This window comes from Brienomyrus brachyistius, chromosome 2, assembly GCF_023856365.1.
Source record: "Brienomyrus brachyistius isolate T26 chromosome 2, BBRACH_0.4, whole genome shotgun sequence".
NCBI lineage: Eukaryota > Metazoa > Chordata > Actinopteri > Osteoglossiformes > Mormyridae > Brienomyrus > Brienomyrus brachyistius.
The window spans coordinates 19,406,189-19,422,741 of NC_064534.1; the positions used below are offsets into that span (position 1 = coordinate 19,406,189).

General features: G+C 43.3%; 1 protein-coding gene across 2 annotated transcripts in view; it reads left to right on the top strand.

Moving 5' to 3' along the window:
- Positions 1–2,087: 2,087 nt before the first annotated feature.
- The window catches only part of LOC125712952 (collagen alpha-1(V) chain-like), an 80,641-nt gene continuing 66,175 nt past the window's right edge, over positions 2,088–16,553 (top strand). For both annotated transcript variants that reach the window (XM_048983593.1, XM_048983601.1), the window contains exon 1: positions 2,088–2,435. In XM_048983593.1, coding sequence (XP_048839550.1) covers positions 2,339–2,435 — 97 coding nt within the window. In that variant the 5' untranslated portion in view covers positions 2,088–2,338. The remainder of the gene's footprint in view (positions 2,436–16,553) is intronic.

The following is a 16,553-nucleotide window of genomic DNA, read 5'->3' on the forward strand; positions in this document are numbered from 1 at the left end:
TTCCTGATCATGACATATCAACGTCACTGATAACTTTTTTTTTTTTTGGGGGGAGGGGGCTTTGTTGCACGTGTCACATACATTTCAGTGTTCTATTGCAGCAAATAAGCCACCACAGAAGACAAGCCGTCAAAGGTCCTACTGAAATTCCGACATTCTATGGTAGTGAACTCCTGTAATATCCTAAGCAACATTGTCAACAGGAATGGTGTCACTGGCGGGTTTGTTGACAACATGGCTGTGTTCTCTTTGTAAGGTACCAGCAGGGGCTGTGTGTTCAAGCTGCTGTTCAGAATGCAATTGTAGATTCCTCCCTCCAGGAAGCCGGGACTGCTCCACATTCCTCTCTTTGGGATATTTGTCTCCACCCTGTGATTCCCCCCGCCCCCCCCCCTCCCCCCTCCCTTCCCGAGATGGCTTCCCCTGACGCTCATGAAAGTCCTGGACAGATTGTATGATCTATGCAATGTCACACGTAGTGCCTTTAGTAGGTTTTTCTTGATTAAAAAACAAAATCATTATATTAAGTGAAAATATTTCCTGAGAATTGAGGACTTGTAAGACTGTAGGGATTTGTAGGATTTTGTAAAATCATCTGCCGAAAAATAACTATATTAGTGTATGACAAAAAGTATCTATCATTTAATGTCATGAATGAATTACAACGCATCTGATTATAATGTTTGCTGATTATTATTAACTTGGTTTTGAAAAAAAAAAGGTACTGGGTCAGGATACATTGAAAAATGTGCCGAGTAAATGTAAAAATTAATACATCGTGTCAATATGTATCCAACGTCTAATCCAGTTTCCATTAAACTTTTCTATATTTCACCATCTTACTAGAAGAATAATGTTACATACGCCGGAATCCGCGTTTGTTTGATTTTCCAAATGGAGTCTGCCAGAAGGCGGTGGTGTAGAGTTTACGTGATAACATTTATGTGCCCAAAACCTTTATTTATTACTCTTTGTCATTTACAAGTTTGGTTGCGTACATTATCCTCCATTTGTTTTTTTTTATAAATGCTTTCTTCTACGCAAAAGATTGTTTTTGCACAAAACTTTTCTGAGCTTAGTAAGGGTCTTTTTTCACGGTAGTGGAAAGCACGGGAGCACGTGCAGGAAGCAAACGCTATTAAAGCAGTTTCCAGTCTTCGGAGCCTTCAGTAACTTCCATGTGGAGGTAATGAGGGATTGGCACTTGGGATGTTTTCTCTGCTCTAGCCCTTTTCGTCATGTGTTACGGCTGAACCTCCTTCTGGTGTGAGCAGGAGCTGGGGGAGTCATTACAACTGCGGTGGAGTGGATTGAGCACTTTTTGGTCTTCGCAGCAAACCCTTAAGGTCCTTTTTAAAAAACATGTACATTTAAACTGCGTTTACTTTTAATTATTAGCTCATTGTGGGGTTGTTAGCTGTACACGGTTACCCTCCATTGTCTCCATAGTATTGTAGAGTCTGCGGGCTGTACAGAGTGGCTCATCATAACTGATAAGGAGATAGAAGGATGGGCAGTGGAACGTGTGTCTTCTGCATTGAAATCTTTATCATAAAAATTTACAATGGCAATGGAAGCCTAATATACCTAGATTACGGTTATATAACTTAATAATTAAGTTGCAAAAATGTAAGCAAATCAGAGGTCGCGCTTCAGTCTTTTTATTTGCATAAATATGCTTATATTCGTTTTGCATCTTTATCTCGTTATTTTTAGTAAATGCGAAAATCTAGGTCTTTATTTAGCTCCAAAGGCATGTGAAACGTAATATGATATGCGCTTAACAATACTCTTGATACGAACTTGGCGCTTCTGCCAGTCGTAACGCCTCTTTCGAGGAACATTAACGTGACTGGCCGGGGTAGAGACGGGTTTTACCGGCAGCTTTCTAATAAGGACCGGTGTGGGTAGGGGACGGGGAGGTGAGGAGGAGCAGTCGCGGAGGCTGAGAACTTCCAGCAAACTTTTCGCTTCCACGGGCGCCATCCAATGAGAAACGCCTCCGTGCCGTGTCGGCTGCTCTGATTGGCCCCGCTTTCTTGGCAGCTTTCTAATCTCCACAAAACTTTTCCCCCTATTATTTGCAGGAGCCTCCAGTTGCGGAGACGGGGAAGGGACATCACTTATGATCACAGCCAGAAGAAGAGAGGGCGAGTGCAGAAAAGGGTGTCCCATCCATGAACTGACGCAGTAACGGAATCCAGGCTGCAAACTTATGGCTGCATCCAAATAATATTTCCCCCCGTTTTTGGATTTTGGTTGCGAATTCTTTCATCATCTGAAGTTGTCTCCTTACTTTAAGTATACGTTATCACCGCCGGGGACATTATCGGTGGTCATGGATACCCATATAAGATGGAAAATAAAACGGTGGAAAGACCTATATGTAATTTTATTAATAGCCATTCTTTCTGTAACTTTGCAAGTCAGCTCAGGTAAGTGGTTCCGTAAGATCAACGACTTGACGATCTTCTAAACTTTGTTTTTAAAATGCAATGTCCAATAGCAGCAAAAGTATATTCCTCTTTTCTGGTCCCGTGTCTGTTCATGGTGCAAATCCTACTACCTAGTACCAGCGTACCCCGAGGCAACTAGTTTTAAGTTGCCTTTTTCGATTTTGCAGATGCATTACTTTGTGTAGGCTACGTTGTACATTGTTATCTTTTTAAGAACAATAAAATAACAATAAATGAAAACTTTGGCCTTAAAGCAGATCAAATTGAGCTTTTCTAAGTTCATTAACAAAGAGTATGTATCTGACTGGAGGTATTTCGGTTCAACCTGATTTGTTGTGTTTAATGTCTAAACAATAGATGAAACTATACATAGATTTTCATTTAGGTTCATTATGCGTTTGTTTATTTTCTTGGGTGCAATAATAGTCCCGTTTCCATTTTAGTTTCATGAACGCACAGAAATTAAGAATCCTGCGCCACCGATGGTACCGATTGTTCATAGAGAATCTAGTCCCGTCAAATATAAATAATACGGTTATTAATACAGTTAATAATACGGGATTTTTAAAGTAATAATTCAATAAAAGATTAGATCCCTTCTGTTTTATATCAGCTACTGAGCTAGATAAATTAGATGGCATGCTAAAGAAATGTCATTTTGGTACTTCGGAACTTTATCCGAGATGAATACACGTTATCACATCTTCTTATGTACTTAATTTTACTGCGTTTTTGAGCACTTTTGCCTTAGTTCCGGCAATTTATATGCATGTAATGTGCACCATATAATTTTGCTGAAATGTAAGTGTCCCATTAACAAGAGCATCTTCAGGATCTCTTACCTGGAAATGAGATGTTTTGGATTCTCCTGTATGCTTTTGTCTTGGAAGAGAGCTTCTTTTTGCTGCAGTTGTTGAAATTGGTAGCTGCTGGTCAGAACTTGGCATTTTAATGTCTGGTGGCCAGACGAAAGGTAAAAGTGAAATGGACCTCCAGACGGATCTCTCAAAACTTCAAACTCCTTGAATGCGGCTGGATATTTTGGAAGGAATTATTGGGGAAAATCGCCACTTGTAATCAATGACCCCTGACTACTACTTGAATTCAGACATCTGAACATGTACTGTGTGGGCAGATTATACAGGGAAGTGGTCACTGTCTTGCGAGGATGCTTTGTAGTATAGATATCTAATGTTTAAAGAGAACATAGTGTGGTTATACGCTTGTGGTTAAGTGCTTAAATGCATTACACTGTCCCAACCAAGAACTGAAGAACTCCTGAAAACACAGAAGTTTTATTGACAGTTAATTCAAAAGGAATTATCTTCTGTCTTTCAGAGATATGTACTGTTAAGTGATTTGACATTAATTATTGAGAAATATAAAGCAATTTCCTTTTTCAGACCAAAATCCCTTCAGCCCATATGGCTTCTTCTGCCCAGAGCATAACAAAACGAGGAAGAACATAGGTACATTAATAGATGGATGGATGGATGGATGGATAGATAGATAGATAGATAGATAGACAGATAGATAGATAAGCCTAAGCATGCACTTGGCTAAATATCTTGCATTTCTGGTTGCCTGTTGGCACTGGCAAGAAACATTAAACAATAAGTTTAATTTTTAATAAAAACGGAAATCTAGAATTGAGGGGTTGACAAAAATCAAGCACAGTATGTATCTGACTGGAGGTATTTCGGAGGTATTCTCATGATATAATTCTTGTTTTGTTTGTAAAGTGTGTGCAACTGGACGTGAAATTAGATATGTCAGAATTATATGATGGTCCTTCTGAGTAGAAACTACTGTTATATATCATTCATGGAATTTGTTTAAATTGACTGGCAGGAAGCCAGAATGTGTAGGGAAATTATTTGATGATTCTACATGAAAAACATGTCAGAAACCTGAGTCATATAAACAGCTTTGATTAGGTAACTATGTAGATGATATTTATAGATTTCCCTTATAAAGATTTATATACCAATATTATGAATATTCTGTGTCATGGTCATTTTTATTTTGCAAATGATAGATAACTCTTTGCTGTAAGTCAATTGAGCTAAACATACATTTGTTATAGAAGTAATTACATTTCAACTGGTAAATACTGGAGTTGTGTAAGGTTGTGTGGTCAGTGGGTTACCAATCCTCTTCAATTCAGAATTATTGATTGGTAAAATAGACAACACTTTACTGGGTATTTAATGGATGGCACACATGCAATACTCAGGGCTAGCAAGAGGGGGCGCTTTCTCTTTTTATCTTCCTGTAGAGCGGATAGTAAGAGTAGCAGTCCCTAGGGGATGACACCTGGTCTGTTTCAGAGTCACTGCAAAGTGAAGCTCTAACGTCATCAGTATCTCTACCCAGGTCTGACTTTCCCAGCAGTGCTGAGCGGTGCTGATGTCAAAGAGGGTTGAGCAGCCACCTGCATGCAGGACATTAGAGCGTATTCATGCCTGCAACAACAGCATGGCTTCTATTGCAAGGAAGAATTCCCGGAATTTAATTTAAAGGTGCAGAGGGACCGATTTGACAAAATATCCATTCCCCTTAAGATCTGGTACAGGATAACATGCTTGATTGTATAGCTATATAAGGTAAATGCCATGATGAAATCAGTGTGGGGGGGTGGGGGGGGGTACTGCTTGGAACATTCAGTATGCTGATAAAATGCGACGCCATGCTTCTCCCCCATGACTGCTGTTTATTGGCATGCAGTGTAAAATGAATGCAGCTTTTGATGAGTTGCAGAAATCAGGCAGAGATGCTCGTAGTTCTCGCTTCCCCAGTGTAACGTAAACCCTTCTCTGCGATGTCTTCCTCACATCGCACATCAGTAAGGGAGCAGAGTCTCACAGTACTTGCTTTGTATGTATCCTCTTGGCCAGGATCAGAGTTGGCCCGGGTCAGTTTAGTTTGCATAGCTGATATCTATGACATAGCTAACGAATATTTTATGGCTTTTAGTGTGGTTTTATGGATTACTATTCAAATGTTGTAAATAAAAGAGACAACACAACCCGGTAGTGTCCTTTTCTAACAGAAATGCTCTGACGCACTGGAGAATTCAATGCCAGACCATATCCTTTCGTCAGATATACTTGGAAAACATTCTTTGAATACCTTGTATAGGAGGGGACGGTCTCTCTGATAGGCTTAGCATCAGTGCATTTGGAGGAATTTGATAGGATGGTCAATTATCCACTTTCCCTTTTTTTTTTTTAGCAGGGAAACATAACCCAAAGAGGCACTGGCCATCCTCTATGCCACAGTCTCATTTCATACACATCTGGATCTGATATGTGCCATTGTGCTGTGTGTTTGTTCCAGAGGAACCTCAGTCCAGATGTTTTTTTTGTCTTCTGGCAGAGCATGGATTGTAAAATAAAATGCTATTTAATTTCAAATTAAAATATAGTTTTGTTTCTTTTTTTGATTAAGAAAGGCTTGGAAGATAGCATGCCCTCTTAATTAATTTTCCAAAGGATTAATGGATTTCTTCTATTTGTGCTTGAACTTGGCTGTTTCTGAAGGTTCCTGATCAAAAGTTAATGCTAAATCCAGATATAGGAATGTTTCCAGCTCTAGAAGGCTCTCCTTTACAAACTGGCTGAAACACGGTGGCTACGGTTAAAGGCAAAGTACAGAGTGATTTCATTCACATCTTGACTCTGGTCATGGCCGTGTTTGGCTGGTGTTTTTGGTTTGGCTTTCTTGGTAGATGCGATTAACTGATGGTGAGGCTTTTATTTAATGGTAAAAAACTGCAAAAAACAATAACAAGCCAGTACAGTCTCTCATGACTCTCATGAGTTCCTCAGGCAATATTTATAGTCAAAATTTGTTTATATATTATAGACAATATTTGTTTATATGTTTGGTTATACGTTTGAATACCCCATTTATAAGTACAATATATACACATGTATTGTTTATGTATGTATAAATATGTCAATTTGACGGTTGAGATCCTTTATGTCTCCTCCAAAGGCAGGAAACCAGCTCTTCGTATGCATCCAGCAATGTTGTTTAACAGCAGAACAACACGATCGTAATTTCAAAGACATATTTTTGGCAAGTGCAAGAAACAGCACTGGAACATCATCGCCATTGCTGTTATTAATTGCAGGTTCTCTGTTGATTTATGGTTGGGTTTTTTAATCGCTCACACTCCTAGAGTCTAGTTTGAACAGGCTTCGGGAATTGGGCAGTGAGATAGACTCTTGTATCACGTCATGTATCTGCTAACAGGAAAAGTTGAAACTGCAATTCTGTTTCAGCCAGTGCATTATAGTGAAAAGGCAATTTTGTATCCTTATCTCTATAGCAAAAGGCAGTGTTTTCCAGTACAGTCCTCGGAGACCCACAGCCGGGCCACAGTCCTCAGGCCCAGACCTCCCTCTGAGCTCCCTGTCACACAGTCCACACTTTTGGGGTCCCCGAGTACTGCATTGGGAGTCACTGGCATAAGGGAAGGAGTCTAAGTGAGTCAGGCTCTTGAGAGATGCAGGGACTCCAGAGTGTATAATTTTACACTGTGATTGGTGGCATTATTATAGCTGAGGTCAGCATGTGAGATCTGATGGTCAGAGTCATTTCAAATGAGCTATAATCCTTCAGATGACAGCCTTTATCTCACACCTTTCCTTTTCAAGTCCTAAGATTTATATTGTTCCTTTTTGTACTGCCATAAAGGAACACTTTGTGTCATGGATAATAAAATAGCCCAAAGATGCTCTTAGAGCACACAGCTTAATCTCCTGCACCCCCCCCCCCCCCACCCCAGCTCGAAGCCGCTGGCTCAGTCCCTGCTTTGTTTGGTGCCGATGTGCAACATACGCTTATCACACACGTGACAATGTTCCTGTTGGCACGAGGTAATGGATTAAGTCAAGGCAGGGCTTGTTGAAAATTCCACAGATTCCTCCTTCAGTGGCTAAGTCATTTCTTGGAGTCAGTGGTCTGAATTAAGGCTTGAAAGGTCCTCAGCCTTGACCTGAGGTTTCATCATGGGTCTCTGAGTTGCCTGTAAGTCCTCACCTGAGGTCAGGAGGCTTTTCTTTTTCATATCCATCAGAGAATGTCTGTGGAATTAGACCCCTCACCTACCTATAAATCAAAAAAGACTCAAAGGACTATTGTTGAGGTGAACGCACATTCTTCCTTCCTGACCTTGAACGTGTTTTTCATGAGATGTGACCATGGTCGTCATGGTTCCTAGCAGTGGATGCACATTCTCATGCTTAGTGAGAAGACGTGAAGTTGCTCTTTCAGGGCGCTGCATTGCGTCGGGATTTTGGGTTGTCTTTTCTACCCCGCTTGGTAATGTGTCAGTTTGGTGAAGGTATCTGAGCCATGTGGCATCCCACAGGGACTAAATAAACACCCCTTGCGGACTGGTTTGCATTGACGCATTGGCTCGAATACTATACCGCCATGGTAAGAAACCACTCAGAGCTTAAGTCCATATACAGGCAAGAGAATGACATTCCAACTGACTTAATAAATTTACATTGTTGTATATGCATGTTTTTTTGTGATGTACTAATTAACCGTGTAAATGAACAAATTAGCTCTTATAAGAGTTATTTGTAACAATCTAAATCAAGAGTGAGGAGTGAGACCTTCATAAATAGAGATCACAGGTAATTCCCCTAGCCTTAATAACACTAAGGCCTGACTCAGCACTCAAAAGACACCCACTGACTGTCAGACACATAGAAACTGAGTGAAAGAATACATGCCACATACAGGCATTGCTATTTAAGCTATAAAACAGTACTGCTGTGTCATAAGGAGCTGAGAGTAAAACTGATAGAATGTGACAGATGTGATGGTTTGTTTTGCCATTTTCGGATGGTGCATGTGAATGTAGTTAGAACTGAAAGCTCTGCGAGGGAGATGAGCTCATTTGTAGAAATATGATCCTTGGGCCAAAGGGAAGCTAAATAAGGCACAGAGCAATACAGAGTATTTAGGGCTTTGTCAGTGATAAATGTGCTGTGTGTGTGTCTGCGTGTGGCCTTTTGCAGTGTGAACTGGCTGGCAGCTCAGGGAACCCCACTGCTAACACGTATTTATAAAGTAGACGACTCCAACAAAGCAGTTCTGCATATTGTGAAATGGTTCTGTGGAATCTGCAAAACGGGCTAGGCTAGTTATTTTTCTTGAACCTTTTTTTTAATTGTACTTTGAATTATCTTTGAATATATGTTTAAACGCACATGAACAACATCTTTACTGTTTATGAAATGCTTTGCATCTGGGGAGTAAAGACTATTGGGACATAAATAATAGTCTAGAACAAAATAAGCAGAAAAGGCGAGACCAATATACTGGACTATCATATGGTTTGAAACACATTTGAAACACAAGGGAAGAGGTATAAGGATTGTGTCTAGATCCTAAATCCCTGTTGGTCAGACCGGAGATGTATTTAAACTGTACACTCCTGTTGGTCCGTGAGGAAATTCACCTAGATCTTCACTCCTCAGCGCCCCCCCCATGCCCACCTCAGTGCTTAGGATTTATGAAACCAGGAGTGGTTAGGATGTGCAATACTGAGGGGTATCATCTTGAGGGAAGAACCAACCGATGAATCAGTTGTTCCATTCTCAGCTCCAGCCCCAATCTTAAGGCAAAAGCGTTTAAATAAAGATTAAGGATTGCACAACGTTGTTATGGAACCGTCCAGAAACCACGTTTCTGTTGGAATGTTTCTATTTTTACTCAATAGTGAAACGATTAGAGCTCTGCTTTAAAGCGATATAAAGTGGGGCTGAGGTCAGAGTCTGCTAGCTCAGCTCTAATACAAAACCACTTCATTATCTCAGCAGTGTGGGCAGACTGAACTTGGGCCACTTCTGAGGTGGTTCTGTCATAAAGCTCCCTTGTTCTGAAGAGATTGTTAATTTGTTATGTACATGTAAGTCAGACAGTATGTTTATTGGTCTGTGAGTAAGTGTGACACAACCTTCCCAGTTCCCAAGAGACTCGTCCCTACATGATTATATATAAATTATACCATATTTTCATATAAGGTTGGTTCACATTCTTGGCAAAGAAGTGCTCTTATATTGTTTCACCAGGGTCTTAAGTGGAATTGCTACCAAATGTCCAGTGGTATCGAGCTCATGAATGGGCATTATAGGTGCAGCTGTTCATCCCATGGGATGTGAAGGTCAGTTGGGCCACTTCAATGCAATTGTCCTAAAAGTAAGGCAGGACAGGGGAAGTTCCTGTCCTTTTATTGGTGAAGATATTCTCAGCGATTACCGTCTACAGTCCACTACCGCCTGGCAGGAAACTTCCTGATGCGTGTTGCTTTGGTTTACAGAGGCAAGATGAAATGAAAGTTGAAACCCACATTGTAAAGAGCTGAAACATTTTGTTGGGCTGTTTGTAAATTATTTATAGCCTTATTAAAGAATAAACTGTGTCGAATTACTCTGGGTAAATTAAGGACAGGGTGTATTTCAGGACTATTTCATTTTTTTCTTCTCTAAAAACTGTTTGCATTGTATTTATTTACTTGATAAGTCAGGATAGGTGGTGTTCAGCATACACACTGTCATACGCTCACAGTGCTGTTGCTTCATTCCCAGGCTCCTTTCCATTGATGCCAGATTCAGCCCCTTAGCTGTCCATTGGGGGAATAGCATGCAATTGGCTCTCTATTTATTTATTTATTTATTTTTTATCTCTTTACGCACAATAATACAGTTGGCGCCTTGATCCTCAGTACATCTGTATCCATCTGTGTGCATGTGTGTGAGAAAGAGCTCTGATTTCTCTCTGCATAAGCTAGTTTCCCCCTGCAGACCAAAGTAACACAGTTGTCATGTGGTTTTGCATCTGCATGTGAACGCTGTCCCGTCCAGACTGTATTCTGTTCTATCCATTCTTGCATAAGGATGGTTACTCATGATTATACTAGTTTTAGGGCATTTTGACTTTCAATTTTGATGTTAAGTTGTATGCAGTTTTACTGACTGCCAAGTTCTGTTGTCAGTGCATCCAACAAAACAGTGGGTGTTCCAGTTCATACTGGGAGAACATGACATTTGTCCTCTGGATTATCCCTACATGGGATTATGTTTTGATTGTGTGGTACTGTCTTGTTAAATTTACTGATAAAAACAATGTCAAGAGCACGGTCAAGGCCAAGAGCTGGTGGTTAAAACCAGACAGATTGCATTCATTTCATTGCCAACAGATGGCTTTTAAATCCTGTATAATGCTGTGTGTAGCAGAGATATCTGCATTTCACGGGGCCTCATTGAAAGACAACCAAATCTGTTCATTCATATGATGCGTATATGTGAGGCTGGGCTCAGCGAGATTCAGTTCTGCATGGCAGTTATGCCTGGGTTGTGCAGTAATGTACCGCTAATAGGTTCCAGTGGCCTGGCTACTTGGCCATGCGTTCCATGTCTTCCCTGTGGTTTGGATGCTCAGTAGAGTCTGAGTGTCTGGGTCGCACAAATGCCGAAACCTCAATCTGGCTCTGGAAGAAACTCAGGAGAACAACGCACAGGAGCAGTTAGACGTAATGGAACTCAGATGTTCGTAGACTTGCCAGTGTCCCGCTCTGTAGGGTTAGAGGCGAAGAGGTGCGATCTCCGTGCCGAGACCTGGGGCAGGAAGACGCTGATGCATGATGCCAGGCTTCTTCTCAGATATCTTCAACTTCCGGTCACCTGTGCTGCTTCTGTACTCTGATGCTGTGTGGGTTCTGGGGAGATGCGAGACGTTGGCCGGATACCTTTGGGTGGATTGGAATGGCGCGGCATTCCATTGGCCGAAGATTTTGGACCGTGTTTCGTTTTGGACCCTTACACTGTTTTGGAGACTTTGGAGAGACCATAAAGGGAGGCAAAGGAGAAGAGCAGAGCCATATATGTGTGTGCGTTTGATGGAGTGCTAGGGTGTGTATTAACATCTGGCTATATTTTGCTGTTCACTTAGCACAAGAAATACTCCCAGAACTTAATACAATATGCTTTCCCAAGTGTGTGTCAGAGGATAAGTTGGCATTTTGAGATCCACCTGCTTTTATGCCCTGTATATGCTAATAAATATACACTGAGCAGAGCAGCACATCTTTTAGTAGCAGTGTTTGATTTGTTACATTTTTTATAACACTCCTAAAGAAGTCTGCATATTGAATGTATGTGTCAGAATCTCAGCATCATAAACAACACAGAATCGTATGCAATGTCCAATTTGATAATTTACACAAGTGAATTGAGCAAATTTGCTTACAGGAGAGTCTACATGTTTGCGTAAATGTAGATCTATAGGTAAAACAGCTGTACAGCTGTTTATACTTAAAATGGGGGGGGATTCTGAAGGCTGGAAATACTCTCGTTTAATTTGTCCTAAATCTTGACTTAGTTGTTTGATACTTGGGCGGCATGATGGTGCAGTGGTTAGCACTGTTGCCTCACACCTCTGGGACCCGGGTTCGAGTCTCCGCTTGGGTCACATGTGTGTGGAGTTTGCATGTTCTCCCCATGTCATCGTGGGGTTTCCTCCGGGTACTCCGGTTTCCCCCCACAGTCCAAAAACATGCTGAGGCTAATGGGACTTGCTAAATTGCATGCATGGTGTGTGAATGTGCCCTGCGTTGGGCTGGCCCCCCATCCTGGGTTGTTCCCTGCCTCGTGCCCATAGCTTCTGGGATAGGGTCCAGACCCCCCGCGACCCAGTAGGATAAGCGGTTTGGAAGATGGATGGATGGATGTTTGATACTTGGTTTTGTGGCGGTGGTACCAAATTGAGCCAGTGATGGCCTAATGTTTAGGGATGTACACTTGACATCGAATGATTGCTGGTTCGAATCCCCGACCAGCAAAGTACCACTGAGTTACCCTAAGCAAGGTACCGCCCCCAAGCACTGCTTCCCGGCTGCTGTATTAGCTGAGCCCTACTGTGGGTGAAATGCAGAGGACCCTCTTTGTTGTTGTGTGTTATGGTGTGTCAACAATGACAACTAAGCACTTCCCCCCCCCATACAATAGTGGACTTAGGTGACATGCCCTTTGGTGACTGTCTGTGTGACTATCTGATAGGGGTGTCATGCATCAAGACATGTGTGTCACACAGGTGGGCTTAGACCTTCATTCCAGGAGCAATGTTCTTGCTGAGGACTGAAAAATGAACATGCAAATGCACAGAGCAGGGCCCATTGTAGCTGGTAAAGGATACGTTTTTCAGCGTGTGATCATGAACATGGCCTGCAGAGAAAAGAGCAAGAGTCAGGCAGAAGGGCGTGTCTACAGTGCTGTATGGCAGTGTCAGGTGTCACTGTGTTCACAAAGAAACGGTCATTGGCAAAATCACAGCAATTCTGCTTCTCAGTGGACATATCTGTGGAGACAAAAAGATCTACATTTACAGGTGCCCTCATTAGCAGACCTCTGGCAACCAGTCAGTCTTCCTAGGAAATACTTTGACCTCAGTATGAAGTCACTTATCCACCAAGGAAAGAGGCTGGTGAAAAAAGGAAAAGCGGGGAGGAAGAATGTTAATCCTGTCCAGTATATTCTCCTTGTCTGAGCTGAATGGGGGGGCCCTGGACAGTACGATTTGTCACTGGTATGCCATTGTGGCTGGTATCCCATTGTCGCTGATATCCCATTGTGGCGGGTACCCCATTGTCGCTGGTATACCATTGTGGCTGGTATCCTATTGTCGCTGGTATACCATTGTGGCTGGTACCCCATTGTGGCTCATATCCCATTGTGACTGGTACCCCATTGTGGCTGGTACCCCGTTGTCGCTGGTATCCCATTCTGGCTCATATCCCATTGTGACTGGTACCCCATTGTGGCTGGTACCCCGTTGTCGCTGGTATCCCATTCTGGCTCATATCCCACTGTGGCTGGTACCCCATTGTCGCTGGTATCCCATTCTGGCTCATATCCCATTGTGACTGGTACCCCATTGTTTCTTGTACCCCATTATCGCTGGTATCCCATTGTGGCTCATATCCCACTGTGGCTGGTACCCCATTGTCGCTGGTATCCCATTGTGGCTCATATCCAATTGTGGCTCATATCCCATTGTGACTGGTACCCCATTGTTTCTTGTACCCCATTGTCGCTGGTATCCCATTGTGGCTCATATCCCATTGTGACTGGTACCCCATTGTTTCTTGTACCCCGTTGTCACTGGTATCCCATTCTGGGTCATATCCCACTGTGGCTGGTACCCCGTTGTCGCTGGTATCCCATTCTGGCTCATATCCCATTGTGACTGGTACCCCATTGTTTCTTGTACCCCATTATCGCTGGTATCCCATTGTGGCTCATATCCCACTGTGGCTGGTACCCCATTGTCGCTGGTATCCCATTGTGGCTCATATCCCATTGTGGCTCATATCCCATTGTGACTGGTACCCCATTGTTTCTTGTACCCCATTGTCGCTGGTATCCCATTGTGGCTCATATCCCATTGTGACTGGTACCCCATTGTTTCTTGTACCCCATTGTCGCTGGTATCCCATTGTGGCTCATATCCCATTGTGGCTGGTACCCCATTGTGGCTGGTACCCCATTGTGGCTGGTATCCCATCGGCATCTGGCAAAACAAAATTAAGATTCTACTTCCTTTGATGTTGTGCAGATTAGCCAGGGGAAGGTGAGAAGGATGAGTGGGAGGGCATGTGGTTGAATGTTTACATCCGACAAGACGCTGCAAATCCCAGATGACAGGCCACCTGCTGCAGTGCTTAGCTGTGTAGGTGTCAAAGATAGCTCTGTTTTTCTGCACTGGAACTTCCTTTAAGAGAGAATATCCATCCATCCATCCATGCATGCATTCATCCATCCATCTTCTAGCCGGTAATCTTGGACAGGGTGTGTAGCAGAGAGAGAAAGAGAACAGTTATACTGTAATACTCTGGGAATTCCTTTGTTACGAATTATTACAAATCAACTTCATAGTGAATTCTGGGGATCATTTATTTTAAATTATTAAATTTAGGGGACTATATACCACACTTAAGAGCTGTGTGTGTTTACTGCATGTGGAAACATCCATAGCAATGTCATTTACATTCTGCTGGCAGTTTGAGTAACAGCAACCGGTTCTTATTGCAGTAAGAATGTGGAAAAGAAATTTTTTGAAAAATAGGCAGAATAAAACAGCGAGAAGCGACTGGACACAGGTGCCTGGAGACCAACTGCATGTCGTTTGGGGCTCTGGCTGGGACACGTCATGTACTTGACGCCTCGACGACCCGACGGCCGGCTTGGCACATGCAGGCAGGATCCCCTCTGGCCTCGGAAATGTTTCGGCGCCAGTCCGAACGCGGGTGCCTCGCTGTGGTCGGGGGCGAGCACTGGCAGTCGCAGCTGGCAAGCGGCAAGGCGCTGTCACTGGTGGGACCGCGGTGGGCCAGCACAGGAAAGGAGGGAGAACAAAAGAGCCCCTCCGCACCCCCCCCCCAAGCCAGCGAGGCTCCAGATGGGCTCGTGGTATGCCAGAACCTTTAAAATCAATCATTTGTTTCCCTGGATCAAAACAAACAAAGACACGAGTTGCTGTTGTGTAATTCTGCAGGCTTTTCTGCATTTCTCCCTGGGTTCCTATGATAGTGCTCGTGCATATTAAAAGCAGATGGTTCACCTGTAGTCTTCAGATAATAATACTGAGCTTCGGATCACCAGAACTGGTTATAACTGAAGTGTAGAGGCTTATAAACATGATCGAGTTTCGTTTCGGTCGTACCTCACTTTAATTAAGTTGATTTTGCAGATTTCGTTTCGCATCGCTCCCGATTCTGCAATGGAAATCGTTCGTCTGAAGTGTTTCCCTGGCATTGCCTTCTTCAGCTCATTAAGGAAGCTGTGTAATCTGAGTAAGGAGGCTTGCGGTGTTTATATGTGGGGACGGAGGTACATCACGCTGATCAGATGAGGAGGCGTGGGTTTGGCGCCCGCTGTTCTGAAAGCGAAACAGCTCTATTCCCTGATGGATGTTCCTGGCTCAGGTGCTCCGCTTCCTGCCGACAAGCTTTAATACTCCAGTGTGTACTCACAGACCAGATGTTATTATAAATACAGGCTGGGAATGCCAGAAGCATACAGGGCCCACTACTCGTATGCTTCCCCTCACGCGGACTGTTACCTCATCCTTTGACGTCGTTAACGACTGAGATGATGCTGGACGGTTTCGTATCGTGTCACAGAGGACTGGCAGCGCGAGACGCGACTGCATGTGAGAGTGGTCTGTCAGAGGCAGCCTCTGGCCTGATCTATTAGGACTACGCAGGGGTGCTGTGGAGGGATAAGGATGATTCAAAGGGCCCCTGAGTAACAGGAGGCCCCTAAAATATTTGGAGCATAATTGGATTGGTCTGGATTGGAAGTCCAATGTGATATGGGGCCCGGAATCTCTAGCGGTGCCCTTGGGACCGTATGTGAGCAGAAGGGCCAACAGGCCTGTTACTCAATGTTCTCAGGAAACGAACCGGCTTTTGGAATGCGCCGAGCGGTTTGTCTGTCATGCACATGCTTGTTATTAGGAGTAAGACATCAGGACACCTAGCTGCCGGCCCTCCCCAACTGTGAGGCACGGAAATAAAACCTTTATTAGGACGGGCTGCTGTCACCCTGTTGGTAGCGGTGGAGTCACTTCACCTCAGGCTGTCTGCCCCCCCCAGTGGGCATTGTGGGTAGGGGATAGCCACAGTCCACGGGGTATGGAGTTTAGCTTCCTGCCTTAATTAATATAAAAAGCTAGCCTTCCTGTCTAAACTAGCCAATCTGCCAAAATACATCAGCCTTCCTTGGCACTCGGCCAGCACATGTACAGATAGTCAAATGAACTTCAGTTTATCAAACAAAACAAAACAATAAAAAGCTTTCGCTGCACATGTACACGCATGTGTCCCCCTCCCCCGGCTAGGCCCCGTCAACAAAATCATTACGGAGTCATTTTGGCTGATGAGCTCTTTCAGCTGTTTGAAATGCATGAACAGGGAGAAATCAATCTACTTGCCACTGCATGTCATTTAATAGGCACATTTTCAGCTGTTACTCAAGCGGTTCAGCGATGTCATAACAGTTTGTATATCTTCAG